The 24,244-nt window shown below is 41.6% G+C and overlaps 2 protein-coding genes across 2 annotated transcripts; both read right to left on the bottom strand.

The window, feature by feature from the left end:
• Window positions 1-2,596: 2,596 nt before the first annotated feature.
• LOC143099492 (granzyme B-like) lies at window positions 2,597-12,083 on the bottom strand. The gene is made up of 10 exons (XM_076262456.1): window positions 11,884-12,083; window positions 11,540-11,687; window positions 10,549-10,705; window positions 9,447-9,542; window positions 9,011-9,114; window positions 5,108-5,112; window positions 4,694-4,847; window positions 4,178-4,343; window positions 3,658-3,915; window positions 2,597-3,220 (listed from the first exon to the last, which is right to left on the bottom strand). Exons 1-10 carry the CDS (start codon window positions 11,921-11,923, stop codon window positions 3,047-3,049), a joined length of 1,302 nt encoding a protein of 433 aa, XP_076118571.1. The 5' UTR covers window positions 11,924-12,083; the 3' UTR covers window positions 2,597-3,046.
• Window positions 12,084-12,986: 903 nt separating this feature from the next.
• On the bottom strand, window positions 12,987-18,787 carry LOC143099491 (mast cell protease 1A-like). Its single transcript, XM_076262455.1, has 5 exons — window positions 18,706-18,787; window positions 18,001-18,148; window positions 14,631-14,781; window positions 14,011-14,268; window positions 12,987-13,190 (listed from the first exon to the last, which is right to left on the bottom strand). The coding sequence occupies exons 1-5, from the start codon at window positions 18,752-18,754 to the stop codon at window positions 12,987-12,989; spliced, it is 810 nt and encodes a 269-aa protein (XP_076118570.1). The 5' UTR covers window positions 18,755-18,787.
• Window positions 18,788-24,244: the final 5,457 nt, after the last annotated feature.

The following is a 24,244-nucleotide window of genomic DNA, read 5'->3' as shown; positions in this document are numbered from 1 at the left end:
TGGAGAGAAAAATGGCAATGCTGCTTTGCGATTGTTGGACTTTTATTTTGACAAGTTGTCGTCGTTCTGTCTTCCACATTTATAAAAGGTTTGGTATGAATGTTGAGTCATGTCTCATGAAACAGTCATGAATGCTTTATGTGCAGTTTATGACAGCTGCTATGAATGTGTTACAGTATGAACTCACCCGTCAAGTAAAGTGTTACCCTAGACTGTTTTATGTAATTGTAACATAATATGAATTGACAAATTGGACAGCCCTGACGTTTCCTTTTTTACATTCAGCTGACCCGTATTTGTGTAACCTGGAACGGTTGGACATTCCCAGTAGCAAAAGATGAGAAATCATCTGCAAAGGTATCATAAAACAAATACATTTTTATGAAAAAATAATTATTTGCTTGACCATGTTCTGTCTTTTTGGCACTGGAGTAGCCCATTGACTCAGATGTGACGTGATCAGGTAAGAGGTTTGGAACAAAAACGGCAATGCTGCTTTGCAATTGTTGGACTTTTATTTTGACAAATTGTTGTCGTTCTGTCTTCCACATTCATGAAAGGTTTGGTATGAATGTTGAGTCATGTCTCATGAAACAGTCATGAATGCTTTATGTGCAGTTTATGACAGCTATGAATGTGTTATGAACTCACCCGTCAAGTAAAGTGTTACCGTCTAGTTTTATGTAACTGACCTCGTTATATGACCTCTCTTTCTTATGACTCCTCATTTGAATAGAAAATGTGCTTCCCAAAATAACTTTTTCTTCTAAACACTGCACTCTCCCTGTTTGTTCTTTGTGGGTGTGTGATCTAAGGAACTGTATAGAAAATCAAAAAATGATTGCAGGCCAAAATTGTTTCTTTTTGCTAATTTATTTTCACATTTAGCAGCAGGGGTAACAAACGTTTCGGCCTTGCGGCCTTCGTCAGTCTGTGTAATCCCTAACCACTTCCTAGTCTTAACAAGGCAGGTTGCCTCAATTGATGACACATGTAGCCTGTCTACAGTGCGGCACAGGATCAACGAGTGCTCCGACATTGAAATCATTGATTGAGCTCTCCAAATTGATTAATTGATAAATTCTTATATGAAAAACATAATTTAGCAATGCCCCTGTCAATTATCATACGTTGGGAAAACATCGAGACCATTAAGAACAAGACTGAGTGACCATAAATCAGCCATTTGTAGGAGTGATATAACTTCACCAGTAGCAAGACATTTTCTAGAAAAGGACCACACTAAGATCTTAAATGCACTGGCATAGAACACGTAGTCCCTGCAGGGGAGGGGATATAGACAGGAAACTTTTTCAAAGGGAGGCGTTCTGGATGTATCATCTGGGATCTCTGTCTCCAGGTGAAATGAATGAAGATTTTGACCTGTCATCATTTCTTTGAGAATGTATTTTTTTGCTTTTATCATTGCCTGGCTATTTAATGCACTTTATGTTGTGTTGTGAACATTGGAGACACCAAGCGCTCCGACCGATGAATGGCCTGTTAGTCCCTGATGTGTTGGAACGCTCATTGATCCTGTGTCGGAGCGCTTCCCAAAACAACAGCCTTAAACGCGTTACCAAGATGGCCGCCAAGTAAGAGGACTTGCCTATAAGGACTTTGGGTGCGCGCATCATGACCAACACCAGACCAGCTTGTGTGTTTCAGTGTCAGAGCCATGGGGAAAGGGGTCGCTTGATTGGTTGTTTAGCTTGCCTACAGTACATGTTGTTAAGAAGCTCAGTGTAAGATATTCCCATAGATATTACAATCCTAGTTGGTATTTTGCCTTTGGATGACTGGATCGAATATCACAGTCATAGTTTTTTTCCTTTCTAGCCTGCTTTCTTCCACAACCAAAAGACCCAGGACAGCTTAGGAGCGATCATATTTTGATTTGCGGCAAATCGTGAGCAAGAGTAGTGTGAAAATGCTAGCACTGTTTTGCTTACATTTAGTAATCTGACTGGACCCGTGTTTGGCGCTAGCAGCTGAATGTGTGCCAGCTGATGGTGGGTAGTCTTGTGTGGTGTGCTCAGTGTGACCAGCTGATGGTGGGTAGTCTTGTGTGGTGTGCTCAGTGTGACCAGCTGATGGTGGGTAGTCTTGTGTGGTGTGCTCAGTGTGACCAGCTGATGGTGGGCAGTCTTGTGTGGTGTGCTCAGTGTGACTTCTGTTCACCACACAAGGGCAACCCAAGTCAACAATCAGCATTGTAGTAGTGCTTTGAAGTCTGTCCGTTCTGCAGTCACACACACACACACACACACACACACCTCAAGCCATAGACTTGGCTTGCAATGAGAGTAGTCTGTCTTCACATGATGGTCTTAAAAAACATCATCGATTGCATGGTACTGCTGATAACAGACTGCTCTGCCTCTGCAATATGGGTCTCACATTAAGGTGTTGTCCTCCAGGTTATACAATAGAGAGATGTTACAAAAGACCCAATTCAAAACGTGTGTGTTATAGTGTGCGCTTTATTGTGACCACCACATATTGAGATGTTATACATATCTCATGACTTTTCATTTCTCTAGTTCTCTCTCTTGTTTGCCTTTCATGGAGTGGAGTGGCAAATATAAGATGGAGCTATTGTGACATTTTATTTATTGGTGACTGACCAAAAAAGATGAGCTTTGATTGACATCGCAATATGGGCAGCTGTAATGGCCACATGACTGGTGGCGATTGTGTATGATTGTATGTGTGCTTCATCATTGAACAGTTTGTGGTTACTTGGTGAGGGTCAGGAATATTGTTTGAGTGACAGATTTAAGAGCACTATTTCAAAAGGGGTTCTTTCTTGCACCTTGTAAGGATTTTTGTAAGCTTGTGTCATACGTCAAACAGAAAAAGAGAAAAGGGACCCTTGCAATTAAAAAAATAAAATAAATAAATAAATAAAAATATATAAGGCAGTGTGAAATAAGTAGTCTGTATCATAATAGCACACTAGTTTAAGTACATTAGGAAAAGTACTTTTTTACTGTTCATGACCTCCTAAAAAAAAGTGAACTAAGAACAAGTAATGAGTTCCTGTCTACAGAGCATCATTCACCCCGATAACGTCTTTGATCCAGGGCAGGAAGTAGGGGACTCTCGTGTAGACTTCTGGGTATTCTGTGGTATCGCATGGTGCACCTGTGTAGGCTGTGACTCCATACAGGATCTTGGCCTTGCCCTTTCCACAGATGAGAGGACCTCCAGAATCACCCTGGCAACAAATGGAACATGGGACAAGCCAATCAGGAGACCATGCTCTCTGACACAATTTATAACCTGTTCTATTAAGGAAGTGAAAAGTCATGCAGAACCCTGTGTCTCTGCTACAATATCAACAGGAAGGACAGGCCAGGTTTCCTCATAGTGTACATTTGTTGAACTCTTAGGAAACCATATGACATTCCTGATCTTATGGATCACACTGGACATTGGACACTCCTTTTATGGTTGGTCAACTAAACTATAACAACTATAACTATAACAAACTATAACAGTATCGGTGGTATGATGATCTAAGAGATTTAATTCAACGCAGCTCACAACTGCATCCATCAAAATCACTGCAAATGATTTCAGCTGACGTGAGATGCCTGAGTCTAAATATGGCCCTGATCATTCCTGGACAGTCATAAATAGGTGCTGACTTACCTGACAGAATCCTCCTCTGCCGTCAGGGACGCTGCAGGTCATCTGGTCCTGGTTGTAATACTGCTGCCATTTCGCTTCACAGTTCGATGTCTTGTCCAGCATGACTTCAGCCTCGTACAGGACGTTCTCTGCTTCTCGCCCGAGGACTCTCTTCCCCCACCCAGCCACCTCACACTGCTCCCCAGCACGGATCTTCCCATATTTCTTAGGGAGCTCCAACACCTTCACAAACTTGTTCTGCTTAGCCTTGGTCTTCAGCTGAGGAGTGAACAGTGTATAGTATTATATACAACAGTGTTCTCAAAGGACAACTCCAGTTTAAGAATAACCGATGGTCTATTTGATATGGGATGATAATGAGGGTAAACATTCATTAAGGATCAAAACTAATAATTAGACTAATTAATCAGACTAATTTTGAGTGAAACTGGAATATGCATTTACAACAAATTAGCATATAGTAATAGCCTTTGAGGCAAGCTTGCTAAGTCAAGGTAAATCACTGATTAAATTGATTCACCTTCAACAGCATGATGTCATGCTCTCGAGTCCTGGGGTCGTCATTGCGAAGCTTCTTCTTGGGGTACTTTGGGTGAGGGATGAACTCAGAGATGCCAATGTGCTGTTGGCTCTTCTCCTGCTCACTGATGTTGTGGGCACCCAGAACTACGTCGTCTATGGGATCACTAAAACATGCACACAACAACCAATATGATTACAAAGAGTCCAATCAGTCATTGTGGGTTGTTCATTAAAAGAAACATAGCACTAAAATATAGTTTATATAGCACTAGAACACACAATCAACAACTAACATGAATGAGAACAGACACAAGACACAAGCATTTGCTTTAGTGTGGCTCATTAATATAAACACTTACAAGAGGAACCCCACGTTTCTTCCTTACTCACACACATACACACGCACACACACACACACACATGCACACACGCACGCATGCACATGCACACACATACACACACATGCACATACACACACATGCACACACGCACGCATGCACAAGTATGGTTGCACCTGCGATTATAACAGTGTGCAGCAGTCAGCACGTAGTCCTCTCTGATCAGCACTCCTCCACACCCGTGGTGTCTCCGTGTCTGCAGTGAGGCCATGTAGGGTCTGGAGTGGGGCTTGGCCATACGACCACCAAAGATGCCACTCTGCATGCCACCTGATAGTCCACAATCATCCACAGATCATCAGCATTATGCCAGTTCATATCATTTCCATGTTAGATCGAATGATAATGAATTCACAACTATAGCCTTACCTGAGATTAATATGACATCAAATGATAATTAGTTCACAACTATAACCTTACCTGAGATTAATATGAGATCAAATTATAATGAATTCACAACTATTACCTGAGAATGAGAGATGAGAGAGAAGTAGAAGCAACAGCATTCTTCACCGCTGAGAAAGACTCACACACACTACGCATGGCACCCAACAGACACACACTAAAGCACACCCACACGCACACATACACTTCTCACCTTGCTAAATCTTTCCCTTGTACCATCACCCCCCACCACCACCCCAACCCTTTCTGTCTGACTCTGACACACACACACACACACACAGGAAGCTAGGGGGGCTCAAACTCTGTTGGAAACTTCACACCTTTGCAGTGTGCAGTAAGTAGTGAGTGAGTAGTGTAGTGTGCAGACTGTAGTGTGTAGTAAGTAGTGAGTGAGTAGTGTAGTGTACAGACTGCAGTGTGTAGTGAGTAGTTTGGCCCAGCAGAACCAGTGAGCAGTAATTAGACTACAATACATACTGGACTTACTTCTAATTTATTTCACTCTTATCTTATCAGTACATAACAGCAGCAGTTAGTATAGCGTGAGTCTATCAGAAGCATAGCATCTGTGTGTCTGACACAAGTTAGCATAGCATCAATGTGTCTGACACAAGTTAGCATAGCATCTGTGTGTCTGACACAATAGCTTCTGTGTGTCTGACACAAGTTAGCCTAGCATTTATGTGTATGTGAGAAGTTAGCATAGCATCTGTGTGTCTGACACAAGTTAGCATAGCATCTGTGTGTCTGACACAAGTTAGCATAGCTTCTGTGTGTCTGACACAAGTTAGCATAGCATCTATGTGTAGGGGAGACCGGGGACAGTTGCAACACTTTTTGCATTTGGCTCTGTTACTCAGAGACGGTTTGGATTAGACAAACCAATTTTTTATACAATACACTTACATATGTCTGTTAATAGACTAAACCATTTAAAGATAATTACAGAATCTACATTTTTCACAATTTGCATTTGAATGTAAGGAGTCAGATGTTGCAACTGACCCCGGGCCCGGAGACAGTTGCAACATTGTTTGGGGATGGTTGCAACATGTTAAAAATACAATATATTACAATATATGTCAGTGCAGCAAAATGATTATTTTTGTATGTAAATACAAGTTATGTAAGTTATAATAACATTACAGTGTTATTTATTCACCAGCTTTGATTAGATGACAATTATAGATTTGTCTAGATGAGTAGGTCTTATGTGTAGATGTCAAATATTGAAATTGATATAAAATACAGTAGGACTTTAGTGACATAGGAAGAATGGAACAATTTGGGAAGCAATTCACTTTTATTTAGACTATTGTCATGTAAAACATGTTTTTAAAAATATATATTTTATATTATCATATTTATGCATTGTACGAGACTGTATGGGGACAGTTGCAACAGTTGTTGCAACTGTCCCCTTTCCTGTCAGCCATGATAAAACCTCATGTGCTAGCTAAACAAGGGGACCTTGACACATGCTAACCATAGTAGCTTAAAGTTAAACCATAGTAGCTAACCATAGTAGCTTAAAGTTAAACTTAAAGCTTAAATGCTTAAACATATTACTTATTTAAACCATATAAGTTTGAGCTGAATCACAAAAACAGTGACAGCAGTTTAACAGAAACAAAGCTCAAGAAAATAAATACTTTCATACCTAAAAAACAGTTTTTTTACAATAAATCCTGGAGCAGTTCAGGAATCTCCTTGCCTTTTCTCTGCTAGGGGGGGCATCCAACTGAGCATATGCAGTGTGAGTGTCATCACTCTACCTTGTTTCTGATTGGAGAAAATTGACATGTTGCAACCATCCCCTGTTGCAACTAACCTGACTCCGCCAGATGGATTTGCTCCGCATATCCATCTGGGAACTTTTCATTGAAGAACTTTTGGGAAGGGGCGGACATACTGGTTAGCTGATTGGATAAACCATCTGTCTATCACCACCTTTGTTGGTTATCGACGGGCCAAATCAACCAATTAGATGAACAAAGTATTCTTCTAATGCCGTTTAACATACAATTAAGTTAGGTAACGTGACAAACGTTAAGATGTTTTAACTTACCATTTATGAACCTGATCAACGACAATTCCCATCAAGTTTTCACGGTAGGCCCTACACTTCTGAAGATAGTATATTCCTCCATTATGAACTGGAATCAGCTGTGGAGGATGTCTGTCGTTCATTCCTCCCAGCTGCATGGCTGAGACTCATAGCTTCACAGTTTACCCAGGAATACTTTCTAATTTGAATAAAACTTGCGCGATAGCTATGCATCTCTGTGGATGCCGTCATGTTGTTCGTTGCGTCACACCTCAACCCGCCTCAAAGCCAACGCTGATTGGACGTTCGTTTGGTGAACTGCTCCAAATTTTCTTTAACGGAAAGTATCCAGACTGATCTGCGAGTGAAACCCTGATGCTCGCAAGATCAGGATGGTCTCACGAGGCTATGTTGCAACTGTCCCCGGTCTCCCCTATGTCAGAAGTTAGCATAGCATATGTGTCTGACAAAAGTTGGTGCAATAAAAATACCTGCAGACATGAGGCAAGAGATGGGCTGTTGTGGTTTCCGGTGTGTGTGTGTGTGTGTGTTTCAGTTTGTGTCAAAATAGCAACAAGACCATCTAGGTCGGTTAACCCCATGCCTGCCATCTTATTTTTTCTCATTAGTTCTTGCCACTATGGTGCAAAATTCACTGACTGCATGATGCAGACATCCCAAGTCTCCCGGACGTTCCGGGAGTCTCCCGCATATTGATAGCGGCTCCCTGACGCCCGCAAATTAGATAAAATCTCCCGGAATCTAGAGTGAGCGATCAAGAGCGCGCATGCGAGACCGCGTGTGCATCTGAGTGTAGAGCGCACACGACGGTAGAGAGAGAGAGGGGTGGTGCGTGTGAGCTTGAGCGCATCCAAGACAGAGAGCATCCTGATTGGCCTGTTTCGCTAAATCTACCAGTCAGTGGTAATGGGATGAGTTGACATGACCCCTTAAGACCAACATACAAAAAAAAGGTGGACCTCCTAGGCCCTACGGTTCTCGAGATATTTACAGAAAACTCTGGCCACCTACAGGCCAGTTGGTGTATAGTAACATAAATTAATTTATTGTGTGGCCCCCCATGGATGGAATTCCACGAAACTTGGCGTGCATTCAGAGGGTGTCATAATGATCCTATACTTCCAATTTCGTGCAGTTTTGACTATGTTAGGTCACAGATACCTACGATTACAACACCTCATTTTTACATGTGAAAAAGAAGAAAAAAAATCTGACTAAAGCTTCGCTGCGCGGCGGTCATGATAATAATAGGCACGCTGCACGCTGCACTGTTTGTAACAGTGACTTTAGCATTGCCCATGGCGGGTTAAATGATTACAAAAGACATGTTGAGTTGAGTGTCAAGTGTCAATTCATGTGCATATTATTCAGGCCTATAGCCTGCTAGATGGCTAGTTGCCAAGGCTACATGAAAAGACCAAACTACCAAAATCTACATATTTTCACAATTTCTATCTATAAGCCTTCCTTATTTGGTGTAGCCTAGGCCTACTGACTAGACATTATACTTGTAGGCTAAAGTTTTTTTTTGGGAGGGGGGGGGTTCGTAATACCTCCCTGAAATTACTTTTTGCGGGTTGGGATGTCAGTGCTAATGTGTTAATGTGGCAACTGTGTTAGCTGTCCTGTTTCATTTCAGCGCCCATGTTATCAGGTTTTATCTGCATGAACAGAATGTATGTAGTTTCACTGTTTTAGAAGAGCAGGGGACAGTGGACATGCAGCCAATAAGCACTCAGTATCAAATAAATAGATTGTTTTATTGTAAACAAAGCCCTGGCGAGATGTACATTACGTAAAACAAGATTAAAATTCACATAAGCGCATACAGAGAGAAAGAGAAAGAAAGACAGAAAGGAAGAAAGAAAAAAAGAAAGAAAGAAAGAAAGAAAGAGAGAGAAACACTAATGCAAACACACAGCAGTGTGGCTCATGGGTCCCTCTCTTTCCTCCCCATCACCTTCTTGATCCAGGGCAGGAAGGCCGAGACTCTGGTGTAGACCTGCGGATAGGCCCTGTCCTTGCAGAGACCCAGGTGTAGACCTGTGGCCCTCCTGAGTCTCCCTGGAGAGAGAGAGGGAGAGAGAGAGAGAGGGAGAGAGAGGGAGAGATGAAGAGAGAGAGAGATGAAGAGAGAGGGAGATATGATAAACAGTGCTCATCAGAATCCAAAAAGAGAGACAAAGATCCAGTGTGGGAAGATACACACACACACACAGACACACACACACACACACACACAGAAAGAGAGAGAGAGAGAGAGAGAGAGAGAGAGAGAGATCAGATTGACAGACAATGAACATCTTCCTCAATCATCTATTAAACAAATACATCCACTAACGCTAACTCTCCCCCCATACAGCTATACACACACAGACACACACACACACACACACCTGGCAGAAGCCTTTCCCCTGTTTGGAGGATGAGCACACCATGTGGGTTTGGTTGAAATGTTCTTTCTGCCACAAATCCTCACACTTCTTCTGCTCCTGTGTGTGTGTGTGTGTGTGTGAGAGTGTGTGTGTGTGTGTGCGTGTGAGTGCATGTGTGTGTGTGTGAGTAAGAGAGTCAGAGAAAGAGAGAGAGAGGGAGTTCAAGTCAATTCAAGAATGCTTTATTGGCATGACAAGCTCACTTATATTGCCAAAGCAGTTATACAATAAATCAGTACATTATCATCATTTTCATAAGAATAAAATAAATAGGTAAAAGTAAAATAAAATGCAGTGTATGATGCAGTGTGTGTGTGTGTGTGTGTGTGTGTGTGTGTGTGTGTGTGTGTGTGTGTGTGTGTGTGTGTGTGTGTGCGCGCGTGCGTGTGTGTCTGTGCGTGTGTCTGTGTGTGTGTTTATTTGTCGATATAGGTCACTCATTGTCCCTCAGATTGTGGCATGTTGATACATACTGGGCAGCAAGATATGCTTCATCTCCTTCTCCTAATAGTATCTTTAATGTTGATATGTCATTAAGTTCATTAAAATTAGGAATTTCTGAGTTAAATTTGTTAATGTATTAGTGTAGACAAGGGGTCTCCATCAGCCTTTAATAGAATAACAATTGAACTAAAAGCTGCATGTACAAATATATGTTATAATATATGTTATCTTTGCTACATAGATGTAGTTGCTGTGTGATTTGGAGTTGAGCATGTAGGCTACCTTGAGCAACATGATGTATCTTATCTTTCTACATAGTTGCAATGCAGATGGAATTGTTGTCTTGCTACTTAGTTGCTATGCAGATGGAATTGTTGTCTTGCTACTTAGTTGCTATGCAGATGGAAGTGTTATCTTGCTACGTAGTTGCTATATAAATGGAATTGTTGTCTTTGCTACCTGGAGTTCAGTAGTGTACCTTGAGCAGCATGATGTATCTTTGCTACCTGGAGTTCAGTAGTGTACCTTGAGCAGCATTATGTATCTTTGCTACCTGGAGTTCAGTAGTGTACCTTGAGCAGCATGATGTATCTTTGCTACCTGGAGTTCAGCAGTGTACCTTGAGCAGCATGATGTCGTAGTCGTACTGATTTGGATCTCTGAATTGAGGGTGTTTGTGGAACTTCTTCACCTGGATCCTCTGCTGGCTGGACTCTTTACTGCTGATGCCATGGGCCCCCAGAACCACCTCCATGGCCCGGTCAGGAATGGACCGGCTGGAGAGGAATTTAGACAACAGTGCAGTGTGGGAGAGAAATACACACAGCCTCCACCCAGATCAACATTCTGCCACACACACACACACACACACATACACACACACACACACACACACACACACACACAGACTGATGAGCCATCTCAGATAGGGAGAAATACACACAGCCCTCCACCCAGATCAACATTCTGCTAGACACATACACAGAGACACACACACACACACACACACACACACACACACACAGACTGATGAGCCATCTCAGATAGGGAGAAATACAGAAATACACACAGCCCTCCACCCAGATCAACATTCTGCTACACACACACACACACACACACACACACACACACACACACACACATACATACACACACACACACACACACACACACACACACACACACACACAGACCTATGAGCCATCTCAGATAGGGAGACATACACACAGCCCTCCACCCAGATCAACATTCTGCTACACACACAAATGCCATACATATTTACATGTATTTATTTAGCAAACACTTTTAATCCAAAGTGACTTACATAGGTAAATTCTATTACAAGGGACTACATTGTCGGAGCATCTTGGGGTTGAGTGCCTTGCTCAAGGGCACAACGGTGGAAGCTGGGAATTGAACCCACAACTATTCAGGCTACTGCATGCTAGTCTCCTCCTTAACCACTCTGCTACCACTAATCCACACCAGAGCCATATAAACCTTTATATGGCTCTGATCCACACCACGGACACAGGCAGACAGACAGACAGGCAGACAGACCCTTCCTCAACAACACACACACACATAAACACACACACGCACTCCCTTACTTATAACAGTGTGCAGCAGTCAGTACGTAGTCCTCTCTGATCAGCACTCCTCCACATACGTGGCGTCCTCCTGTCTGCAGTGAGGCCATGTAGGGTCTGGAGTGGGGCTTGGCCTCATCACCCCCAAAGATGCCACTCTGCACACCACCTGATAATCCACCAATCACAGAGAAGATCAGTCACACACACCCCGTTGGTGAAGATTTGACAGGAGAAAAATATATTTTTATGGTAATTTGAAATATATATATAAAACTAATTCTAATTATAATATCTATTTACACTATATAAATGATAAATCATGAATATATGAACTCACAATCCCTCTTATTGAATCATGTTACCTGAGAGAGAGATCTGAGAGAGAAGCAGAAACACCAGCATTCTTCACTGAGCAAGAGGATCTCCCACACACACATGACACATCTCACGTACTTATACACAGTTAACCACACACACACACACACACACACACAAACACACACATACGCACACACACAGACACGTACGCGCGCGCACTCACACACACACACACACACACACACACACAGAAACACACACACACCCCTCTGTAAATCTTTCAAAACAAATGCTTGCATTAATCACAGGAAAGTGTTGTGTTGGGTGACTGAAATTTTACAGCAAGTCATGTCACACCTTTGCAGGCTTCAGTGCAGTGATTAGAAACAGGATGGACCATCAATCGTTGATCTCTACCCTTGCTATAACAGTGTCTTGAAAGTGTGTGTGTGTGTGTGTGTGTTACCAGTGTCCTGTATCAGAAAACCATTAGTGTGTGTGTGAGTGTGTCTGTGTGTGTGTGCGCGTGCTCAACATTGTCTTGGGTTATGTCAGACAACCATTATAGTGTGTGTGTGTGTTCCACTACCACTTGGGGTGGGGTTGGGGTGGGGGGGGCCTTAGTGAGTCTGTGTGTCTGTAGGGTATAGAGCAGGACAAGTCTGGTGACTTATTCAGGCATTTTCATTTTATTTTTTAGAAATACACTGAACATTCAGACATCAGTGATTAGATCTCATGTAGAAGAGCCTTTAGCAAACCTCTCTAACCAGTGCTTCTCCTAGCATCCACCATTATCTAAAAACCACAGTAAAAACGCTTGGTCATTATGAAGGTCTATATGCTAATCACATAGTACAGTAAAAACGCTTGGTCCTTATGAAGGTCTATATGCTAATCACATAGTAAACCACAGTAAACACTTGGTCATTATGAAGGTCTATATGCTATGTTCCCCTGACTTAAAGCCTACATTCCATACACAACTCATGTCTCAATAGTAGCATTATGGTTTCCATAGTTATATTATGGTTTCCATAGTTACATTATGGTTTCCATAGATATATTATGGTTTCCATAGTTACATTATGGTTTCCTTAGTTACATTATGGTTATGGTTTCCATAGTTATATTATGGTTTCCATAGTTACATTATGGTTTCCTTAGTTACATTATGGTTTCCATAGTTCTTCCCATGCAGCTCCTCTTTAATCCAGGGCAGGAAGTAGGCCACGCTTGTGTAGACCTGAGGGTAGTCAGGAGTGTCACAGGGGCTACCGGTGTACACGTCCACTCCATACAGAATATGTTTGTTGTTATGGCGACACACAAGGGGACCTCCTGAGTCACCCTGGGAACAGAAACAAGCAAGTTATATTCATAGGCTATAGGCCTGTAGCCTGGCCCTGCCCACCTAGTGCAGTATATCCATTCATCTTCATTTCACTGAGATACTAGTATGGCACAAAACAATACACTATCGTTTCCCTTGGTCGCTAGCATGGTTGGCTAATCAGAAGCGAGAGGGGATAATGTTACTTTAAAATTCAAAAAGAGGCTAGCAACGCTACAAGTAACGTTATGAATCCCTGATCAATGGGATTGAAATCATTGCTCAAGCCAAACCAAAGTTAACACAAAGTCTCCACCCGTTAGGATGCTAGGGTTGAAAGCGTCTCCCAATCATGAAAGGCCAGACTCTTCATGAAGTAAGACATAGTAGTAAGTGGTTAGGCTAATAGGCCTGAGCTTAATTATACTGATTATTGATCTTTGAATGTGTCCCAAAAGTTCTCAATAAATGTAACTGGAAAACAGTTACATTTATTTTGTAAATGTTCTATTTTTGTCGGTGCATCAAAGACATCCGGTAGATGTGGGCCACCTTGACGTGTGTTAACCATCTCTGTGCATACAGTATGTGATCATTCACCACCTGAGACTTGGGGCAGCCGTGGCCCACTGGTTAGCACTCCGGACCTCCCCAACCAGTGGGAACGGCTGAAGTGCCCTAGAGCAAGGCACCTAACCCCTCACTGTTGTAGCAGGCAGCTCACTGCGCCTGTGTGCTTCACCTCACTGTGTGTGTGTGCTGAGTGTGTTTCAATAATTCACGGATTGGGATAAAATGCAGAGTATATGTATACTATGCTTATACTGAGACTTCTTACCTGACAGAAGCCGTCCACCCCCTTGGAGAAGCTGCAGGACATCTGGTCCACACTGAAGTGGTTCCCTGCGATGTTCCTGCAGTCCTTGCTGCTGGCCAGCGTGACGTTAGCCTCGAACAGCACACTCTCCGCTCCCCTCCCCAGGACCCTCCTCCCCCACCCGGCCACCTCACAATGCAGCCGGGCTGGGATCCTCCCCAACCTCCTGGGCAGCTCCAGCACCTGCACATACTCATTCAGCTCAGCTTTGGGCTTCAGCTGGGGAGTGTTGGAGACGATGGAGAAGACACAGCCATCACTTTATTTGACTTTTGGGGGTTAACACAGTATCTATCTATCTATCTATCTATCTATCTATCTATCTATCTATCTATCTGGCCATTACTTTATTTGACCTTTGGGGGTTAACACAGTATCTATCTATCTATCTATCTATCTATCTATCTATTACTTTATTTGACCTTTGGGGATGAACAAAGTATCTATCTATCTAGCTAGCTATCTGGGTAGCTAGCTATCTTTCAATGTATACAAATTAAATTAAATTATAATATAGTATAGTATAGTATAGTATAGTCTATGTACTTGTAGCAGCCAAATTTGTTCAGCAGAAATTGTACCTTGAGCAGCATGATGTCGAAGTGAAACTGGTTGGGATGTTTGAACTGAGGGTGTGTGTGGAAGTCCTTCTCCTCCAGCTGGATCCTCTGCTGGCTGGACTCCCTCTGCGTGATGTTGTGGCCTCCCAGAACCACCTCCTGCGGCTTTAACCTGCCGGTAGGAAACGTCGCTCAATGATCAATCGATGCGAAAAATGCAGAAAATCAAACTTGTTCCGAAAACATCACTGGCAGAAGGGTCAAACTTTTGTCCATGTGTTATATTTTTAATATTGGACAAAAAACACAAACTTATTTCGGTTCAGTATGTATCTTAACAACCAGATGGCTTTGCAATGGGTTTTTAGGAGAAATGCAAAGAAATACATTCCCAGAACTCCCTCCAAGGCTGGTATGTAGAGAAAAACATATGAGTATATATATATATACAACCCCAAATCAGAAAAAGTTGGGACGTTGTGTAAAATGCAAATGAAAACAGAATGTGATAATAATCTTGTAAACCCATATTTAGCAGTAAAAAACAACATATGAAATAGCCGATCAGAAGCGGCTTTGCACTGGGTAGGTTGACTGTGTAAAGCACTCCCCACTTTGTTTTAATTTCTGTAAAATGTTGTTTAAGTTGAAAACTTCAATATACCACCTGTATTATATTACTTTACATGTATTGTTAGGATTTGGGTGCAATTCTAGCAACTTAGAGAACGTTTATTAATGTTTTCATTATGACCACGAGTTCATAGGCTACACACTGAGTCTTACGTGACTAGCTGTAAACTCCGCTAGCAACTTTCGATGCATTTAGTGTAGGCTAGTTTAGCTTAGTGTGCATGGAAAGTGCAATTCGGTCTAGCAGGAATTTTGTACATTTAGTTTAGCATTATGTTTATGCATTACCTCCGTATGGTCTACGTCTGTGAGTGTTTAGTGAGTCTCAGAATATTAATTAACTGTCGTTCTGTGCACCTGAACATTCAATGTCACATGTCTCCCTTGCTAGTGGGGCTGACAGTGATGGTATAGGAATGATGCCTGTAATATTATATATAGCCCATTCAACTACTTCTTTTTATTTTGCCTGTGCAGATGCTGTTTTATGTATGCCAGTGCCTGAAGGCATGTTTTGTTTTAACTTTTCCTAAAGGAATAAATGTGATAAGCCAGTTTTGGTCTCAGTCCCTTCACTGTCTGACTAATAGTTACTGTATATACTACTAATATATTAATTAAGCTAAACCAACTCTATTATAGGGGTCCCCCATACTGATAGTTATATATTACTATATTAATAAAGCTTAACCAACCCTTAATAAGGGTCCCCCATACTGATGGTTATATATTACTAATATATTAATTAAGCTTAACCAACTTTATTATAAGGGTCCCCACACTGATAGCTATATACTACTAATATATTAATTAAGCTTAACCAACTTTATTATAAGGGGCCCCACGCTTATAGCTATATACTACTAATATATTAATTAAGCTTAACCAACTTTATTGCAAGCGGTTCCGGTGCCAACAAGAGTGGCAGCATGTCAAGGTAGCGCCGTGTTTTTTTCTTGAATTTCCCCTTGGGGATCAATAAAGTATCTATCTAGCTATTGTAGGGTCCTATTGGGAGTGGTTCATATTGGGATAGGCAGAAGCACAGTTTAATAACAATTAGTTAAATAATAATAAGTCACTAACTTTTCTATTAACATATAGTTTGTAAATAAACATTTAACATTTAAATGATGTAAGAAATATCTGTTAATTAGTGCCAAAAAGACATTTAGTTAACTATTAACACATATTAATACAATATTAGTTAATAGATTTGTTAAAACATTAACATACAGATTTTATGCAAACAACTAATATTTAATTAATGATGAAAAAACTATTAACTTGTGGCAAATAGATATTTTAGTAACAATTAACAAATATTAACAAAGGGTTAGGTAATTACTAGTTTGCTATTTATTATGGCACCTTATTATGGAGTGTACCCAAAATTCTGTAAATGTTGATGAACTGAGAAGACCAGTTGCTAGAGTTTTGAGAATTAAATGTTGTCCCGTTCCTGCCCAATATAGGATTTCAGTTGCTCAATAGTATGAGGTATTGTTTTTTTTTTTTTTTGGGCTTTTTATGCCTTTAATGACAGGACAGTGGAGAGTGACAGGAAGTGAGTGGGAGAGAGAGTCGGGGTGGGATCCGGAAAGGACCACGGGGCGGGAATCGAACCCGGGTCGCCGGCGTGCCGTGCAGGTGCCCCAGCCAGTTGCGCCACAGCTGGGGCCCGTATGAGGTATTGTTAATCATGTTTTTCATTCCATGATGCACCTAATTTGACAGGTCAGGACTGCAGACAGGCCATTTTAGCACCTGGACTCTATCGAGAAATGCTGAAATACTCAGGATGACAGGTCTGGAAACAGGTCTGGTGTTGATGCAGCGCCATCTGAGGTCCAAAAGACCACGGCCATCCGATATTTGTTTTTCAGCTCTTTCCCTTGTTTACAAAGATTTCTCAAAGATTTTCTCAAAGAATTTCAAGTTTACACAGAGTGATGAACACGCCTATATCTTTAAGAGACCCTGCCTCTCTGGGATGCTCTTTTCCATACCCAATCGTGTTGCCAGTTACCCTAGTTGTGAAACATTCCTCCTTTTGTTTTCTTTATCATTACACAACTTTTCCAACATTTTGTTACCCCCGAGGCAACTTTTTTGAAACATGTTGATGATATCAAATTCAAAATGAACATATATTTTCCATGAAATAGACAAATTTGTCATTTTCAACATATGTTGAAACAATAACCTATAAATCTTGTAACAATAACCTATAAATAATTTAACAACATATGTTGGGGCAGCCGTGGACTACCGGTTAGCGCTTCGTAGACTTGTAACCGGAGGGTTGCCGGTTCGAACCCCGACCAATAGTAGTGGCTGAAGTGCCCTTGAGGAAGGCACCTAACCCCTCACTGCTCCCCAAGTGCCGCTGTAGCAGGCAGCTCACTGCTTCAGGATTAGTTTGTGCTTCACTTCACTGTGTGTGTGCTGAGTGTCACTAATTCACGGATTGGGATAAATGCAGAGACCAAATTTCCCTCACAGGATCAAAAGAGTATATATACCTATACTTATGTTGTCTGTGCCTTTTGGTAAATATTATTTTACGAGATTTGCAAATTATTACATTCTGTTTTTATTCACATTTTACATAACGTCCCAACTTTATCTGATTTGGGGTTGTATATAGACAAGTAAACGCCAGTCACATTCACACACAAAAGCACCAGGCACACATCTACAGACATAAACGCACACACACACACACACACACACACACACACATGCACTCCCTTACTTATAACAGTGTGCAGCAGTCAGTATGTAGTCGTCTCTGATCAGCACTCCTCCACACACGTGGTGTCCTCCTGTCTGCAGTGAGGCCATGTAGGGTCTGGAGTGGGGCTTGGCCATACCACCCCCAAAGATGCCACTCTGCACGCCACCTGCCAACAACACACAAACAAAACACTGGTCTGATTGTGTTCTGTCCAGTGAAGGCTCCTGCCAAGCACACACACACACACACACACACACACACACACACGCACACATGATGTCCAGTGAAGGCTCCTGCCAAGCACACACACACACACACACACACACACACACACGCACACATGATGTCCAGTGAAGGCTCCTGCCAAGCACACACACACACACACACACACACACACGCACACATGATGTCCAGTGAAGGCTCCTGCCAAACACACACACACACACACACACACACACACACACACACACACACGCACACATGATGTCCAGTGAAGGCTCCTGCCAAGCACACACACACACACACACACACACACACGCACACATGATGTCCAGTGAAGGCTCCTGCCAAGCACACACACACACACACACACACACACACACACACACACACACACACGCACACACGATGTCCAGTGAAGGCTCCTGCCAAACACACACACACACACACACACACACACACACACACACACACACACACATGATGTACAGTGAAGGCTCTTACCTGAGAGTGGCAGATGGGAGAGAACAAGCAGACACAGGAGCAGGTGCATCTTCTTCACCACTGAAGCATGATACAGGAGATCGCCTACTTATATACTGCTACACACACACACACAAACACACACACACACACACACACACACACACACACACACACACACACACACACACAGAGAAACAGACAATGCAATTTTTCCCATCAACCTATTTGTTAACCCCGTTTGAAGAGAAACAATGAGTTGTGCCCACACACACACACACATTTCTTAGTAATCAAACAGGAAATGCTGCTGCTGTGTTGAGGGTTGTGGTTATGGTTTAAACTGGGGGATGGTGGAACTTCAACGGACTGCATCTTAAGATTATTAATACCCAAATTACCCCCCCCCCCTCCCCCGACAACCTATTGACCTTTTTTAGGGGACCTTTGTTCAGTACAGGCCACCTCAACTCAACAAGCTAATAATAACCTAATTAATTTAGATAATAATAACCTATAATTAATTTAGCTAATAATAACCTATACTTAATTTAGCTAATAATAACCTATAAATAATTTAGCTAATAAGCGGTCATATAGGGATTGTCAAAGTTTTTTTTTTTTTTTTTTTCCGTCATCTACTTCCTGAAATTTTGGTCAACGATACCCGGGACACCGAAACACCGGGGCACATGAAATTTGGTGGGTATGTAGCCCCACTAGACTTTTACGGAACATTTTCGTTTGGTCCCCGGGGGCCACTCCCCCTCCGCGCTGGCCCCCCCGAAACCCAAAAAATGCAGTTTTTCCTTAATATCTACCTGAACCGTGGCACCGAGGATGAAGACATTTTTATGGTATGTTGGTCTCAAGGGCCCACATCAACCTAGCCCATAATCACTCATTTGTGATTTGCACCCCCCCTGGTAAAAAATGAAAATGCAATATCATTCTGCTTTAATCGCCCCTCTCTTCAGTTAAGATGTTCAGAACTGCACCACATTTTATGTGTATGATTAACCTGACATTCTCTGGGGGTATGCCAAGTTTCGTAGAATTTCATCCATGGGGGGGGTCTAAAAAAATTAAGTTATGTGTACATTTAGTGACTGTACACTCATTGGCCTGTAGATGGTGGTGCACACATATACACACGCACACACACACACAGGAACGCACATACATCAGTATCGGCAATTACAACGGCCGATACATAATTACAAATTCAGTAGGATTAAAGGAAAACCAAATATTCATCATAATAATTTGGCTGCATTTCCAGTATTGGCGTCACGTAGTCGTTTGTCCACCAGATGGCGCATCGTTGCAGTGAGACGTAATTTTGTTGGAAGTTAATCTAAAGTGGGTTGGTATGCTTCCTACAAGGACAAGACTGTAGTTTACCGCAGAGAACGTCTAATAAGGGTAGGATGATTTCTGCATGACATGTAATTCCCATTTCTTCTTGAAGCCGAAATAAATCTGAGAATGTTTATCGGACATGCTTGTTTTTTACTGCTGGTAGGCTACGTTAATCCTATCAATAGCAGAACGTAGGTAAAATAATGTTACCGTAAGCATGGTTGAGTGATGGAGGCCAATTTGATTATTGATGTATTTGTAGAAAACCATAAATGTGGTTATAGGCTACCAAGAAAATGGATCAGCACTAATTGTATCTTTCGACTGTCATCTCATTTGCTTATGACCATAACCTAGGCTACTAACAGGAGCTAAGTGAGTTAGCCACAACACGTTCGCTACGTGATGGTTTTCTAATGGAAAATATATGCTACCTGAATATGATGCATCCTAAACACCGGGCTGGGACATTTCTGCTAAAAGTCTCAAAAAGCATCTGAGTCAACGTTCATTCCCAAACACCCATAGTTCAATTCTCTATTTTCAAAGGGGATTCAAGTAAGGAAGAGCATGGCTCAAAGTAAAGTAACTGAAACTACATAAATTCGTCAAAGTGAATAATTTGTGTCAACTCGCCGCAATGTAGATTTATTAACGCACCCGTAATGATCTACATCGCCATTTTAACCAGATGTTTCAGAGCGCACGTTGAGATGTATTCAAGGCAGGGCTGTACCTACACATATTTGTTGTACGTGCTACAAAAATCATTCTTTGCGATGGATGATTTAGTACCAACGTTACACCGGTCAGATACAGTTTTGCCTATGGCTATTCCGTGAGACTGAGGCGCTTTTTGTTTGTTCGAAGTGCGTGTTTAGGGTGTGAGAGGGGAGTCGATGTGCTTTGATACCAGCTTGGTAGTTGTAGTCTATGCGATTAAAAAACACGTGTGTGTGAAGTGTCCAAACAATGACAACGCTTTCATTATGGCTGCTTTAGCCACAGACCTTGAGCTACTGTACAGTGGGTTGGGTTCCATTTAGAAGTGTCCACTTCATTCGCCCTTTCCGTGATAAACACAGCTACGTGAAATGTATTACTGATATGCAAAGCTATTAACTTTTCGCCAAGAGGTGGCAGCTGATACTGGTGTAAGCCATTGGTTCCAAAGGAGATTTTATTTTGGTCGCCAGCATAGCCTAGTGACAAGTGTTGTGTAATAGACCTAGCATAGGGCCTACCTTATATAGCTTATAGTTTAACAGTCACGGTTTTGTCATAACTCCCTCTATGCATTTTTGCATTTAGAATAGCTCTGAAACCGGGGGGCGAACACGTCGCAGGGGGGGGGGCGCCAGTGCGTGGATATCTCAATCGCAAAATTAAACAATATTTTTATCGGACGCCTACCATGGACTAGGCTGGGTGAAAATCAAAAGATTGCGTCAAAAGATTGAGCTTAACCATGGACCTCATAGTTGCAAAATGCAAGGGAACATGAATCAGCATATTATTTGCACAAACAATAACGGACAGTAGCTCTTCAACTTTGCCCGTTAAAATGTGTATGAACAGTCTCGCAACGCATTGAAGGCCCTTTTGGACATGTCAGTTATTTGCACCACTGGGTAAAACGGCATTTTGTTCTAGACTACTGGTATTTAATTTGTGCATTGACAATAAAGCTGAATATCATTTGAACTAGATGACTAAACTTATGCATATGTAGAAGAAGAAACATTCACAAAAATCCATGACATGACCTCTCTTCTTGATAGCTGTTGAAAACTGCATGGAACTGACAGGGATTGTTTTGTTTAATAATAATAAATAAATAAATACATTATGCTGCTACCTTCTGCTTTTCCCAAATACAATGTAGCCTACAGGTGTACCTTTCATCAGTCCAGTTGCAATGGATGGACTGTGATGAACTTCCCTACTTGTGATTGTTTAGAGATTTTAAAGGTTTTATAACAATGCTACACATTTTTTGGCCCAGAAACAAATCTATTCACCTTTGCAGCGCCAGTAGGCTACTTTGTGTGCGGAATGTGTGCAAACACACATTCCAAACAAGCATACACAAAAGTTTCAAGAGTGGGGGATGGAGTAGAAGATGGAGACAAATTCATTAATATGATTTATTTTCGCGGAATGGATGTACAGGACTGAGCGGCGGTCATATTTTGTACCGCTATGTGGTACATCTAGTTAATTTAGCTGTAATGTCTGCCTTACTGCCTTAAATGTCATCTTCCACTCAGCAGGGGCGGAGCCAGACATTGTAAACATTCGGGGCTTAGCCCATTTAAATTTTTTTTTTAAATAACCCCTTAAATAATGACTTCTAGTGAATTTTGTGTAAACTAATGGACACATTGAGACTTAAAAAATGTGAAACTAACATTCAACAGATTCAAGGTATCTGACTGGCACTACCCTGTGTAAAATTATAGTTTTGGGTCTTTCAAGAGGCAATATCTGTTCATATCTGTTTAGCATGTACTTAGTTAATTAAGCGTTTCTTATGGTTTGTATATTATAGTATTTGTTTATTTTCATTAGGCTATTGTTTGATATGACATTATTGTTTATTATTGCTATTCTCCTTCTTCCTCTTCCCTGATCTCATCTGTGTGACAAATATATATAATATCTTATACTATAATATACATAATATTATGATATAATTACAGTATGGCCAGTCATCATGATACAAGGGTATTTTAGAATGAATGCATTATCATCTTGACATAACTTAGGCGTTTCTAAATTATATTAATTTTGTAATTTCAGGTCCCTTTACACAGGTGTATAAAATCAAGCAAGATTATGAATGCAGACTGCATGGTGCTTGATTAACACGCTTATGGAAAGGGCCCTTTCCTCTCAATATATCATTTTTAGTTAATAATTAGTTAGGCAGCCAAAACAACATAACATGACTTTTATATTTATGTGGACTCTTGGATTATAAGATCTGTGGTGGTGGATAGGATATCAACAAGGTTTTAAATTAGGCTAACAGTTAACATTCTTTTGTGCAACATATGACACTGAAAAGTTGACATGGGCAGATAACTGTTAATGGGTTTTTCTGACATTTCAAAACAGTGTAGCCTAATTTATTACAAGACGAGGATCACTTTGTTTTGGGAGCTGGAATTTCTTATTCTGCAGTAGGCTTAGCTAGCCTATGAGAGTACCGAATTTGCCTTTTACGCCGACGAACGAGGACATTTAACGTTAAAGTTCAGCATTTAGTGCTAGGGAGCTAGCCAAGTAGCCTAACGTTAGCCTGCCTAACTGACTGAAAGCTCTTAACGTGAAATCACCAACCTGAAACAACACCATCCGTCAGTTCACTGGGCGACGCTGTTGCTTGAACGGAGCTGGGTGGTCTTTTGAAAAACTTTCTAATATCCATAACGTTTCAACAACATGTACACAAGGTGTAAAAGTGACAGACTTCTGACAGAGGCTTTTTGGAACACCGAAGCCATGACGTAGCGTTGTCAAGGCAGCATTTTCACTGGATCTAAACAAATCAATCTAACCATTGAAATCACCATAGCGGATAGCCCACTGATCTATAAAGAACACTTTATAGATCAGTGGGATAGCCCAGAGACCTGGCATAGATCGTGTAGCAAGTCAAATTATTTTTCAATATTGGGCTTTGAAAATAAGGGATATATTTCCTCAGTAATAGAGCATTTGGTGACATTTATAGAGAAACCGAGGGGAAGTTATATTGGAAATAAGAGTTGCCAGGAATTTAAAACACTAAAAAAAGATTCGGGGCTTTTGAAAAAAGATTCGGGGCTTAAGCCCGCTAAGCCACCCCCTAGCTCCGCCACTGCCACTCAGGCCTCGTTTATATCTCGTACCACCCCCAGGTACGTATTTGTTTCAACCTCTGAAATGGTCTTTACGGGGCCGTTCCTGGTCACTGAGCTGGGCTTGGCCACTTAGTTCCAGTGAAAGGAACTCTGAATGCTTCAGCATTAACCAATAGATTTTGGACAATTCATGTTCCCAACTTTGTGGGAACAGTTTGGGATGGCCCCTTCCTGTTCCAACACGACTGAGTCCTGACCTCAACCCGATAGAACACCTTTGGGATGAATTAGAGCGGAAACGGACAGCCAGTCTCCTCGTCCAACATCAGTGTGTGACCTCACATATGCGC

The sequence above is a fragment of the Alosa pseudoharengus genome, unplaced genomic scaffold, assembly GCF_046254945.1.
Source record: "Alosa pseudoharengus isolate Yale_2024_CS ecotype anadromous, Long Island Sound unplaced genomic scaffold, YU_APseudo_1.1 YU_APseudo_1.1_scf_3, whole genome shotgun sequence".
In the NCBI taxonomy this organism is placed as follows: Eukaryota; Metazoa; Chordata; class Actinopteri; order Clupeiformes; family Clupeidae; genus Alosa; species Alosa pseudoharengus.
Note: the sequence above shows the minus strand (reverse complement) of the source record. Positions and strands in the feature narration are given on the sequence as shown.

What these genes read in the sequence shown, in the direction of transcription:
- LOC143099492 (XM_076262456.1), bottom strand. Translation starts at nt 11,923, where the DNA reads ATGCTGGTGTTTCTGCTTCTCTCTCAGATCTCTCTCTCAG. An exon ending in ACTGCTGCACACTGTTATAA is followed by an intron (nt 10,706 to 11,539) that starts GTAAGGGAGTGC and finishes ATTCCTCTCCAG; the next exon opens with CCGGTCCATTCCTGACCGGG. An exon ending in ACGACATCATGCTGCTCAAG is followed by an intron (nt 9,543 to 10,548) that starts GTACACTGCTGA and finishes ACACACACACAG; the next exon opens with GAGCAGAAGAAGTGTGAGGA.
- LOC143099491 (XM_076262455.1), bottom strand. Translation starts at nt 18,754, where the DNA reads ATGCACCTGCTCCTGTGTCTGCTTGTTCTCTCCCATCTGCCACTCTCA. An exon ending in ACTGCTGCACACTGTTATAA is followed by an intron (nt 14,782 to 18,000) that starts GTAAGGGAGTGC and finishes TCCTACCGGCAG; the next exon opens with GTTAAAGCCGCAGGAGGTGG. An exon ending in GGGTGGACGGCTTCTGTCAG is followed by an intron (nt 13,191 to 14,010) that starts GTAAGAAGTCTC and finishes TTCTGTTCCCAG; the next exon opens with GGTGACTCAGGAGGTCCCCT.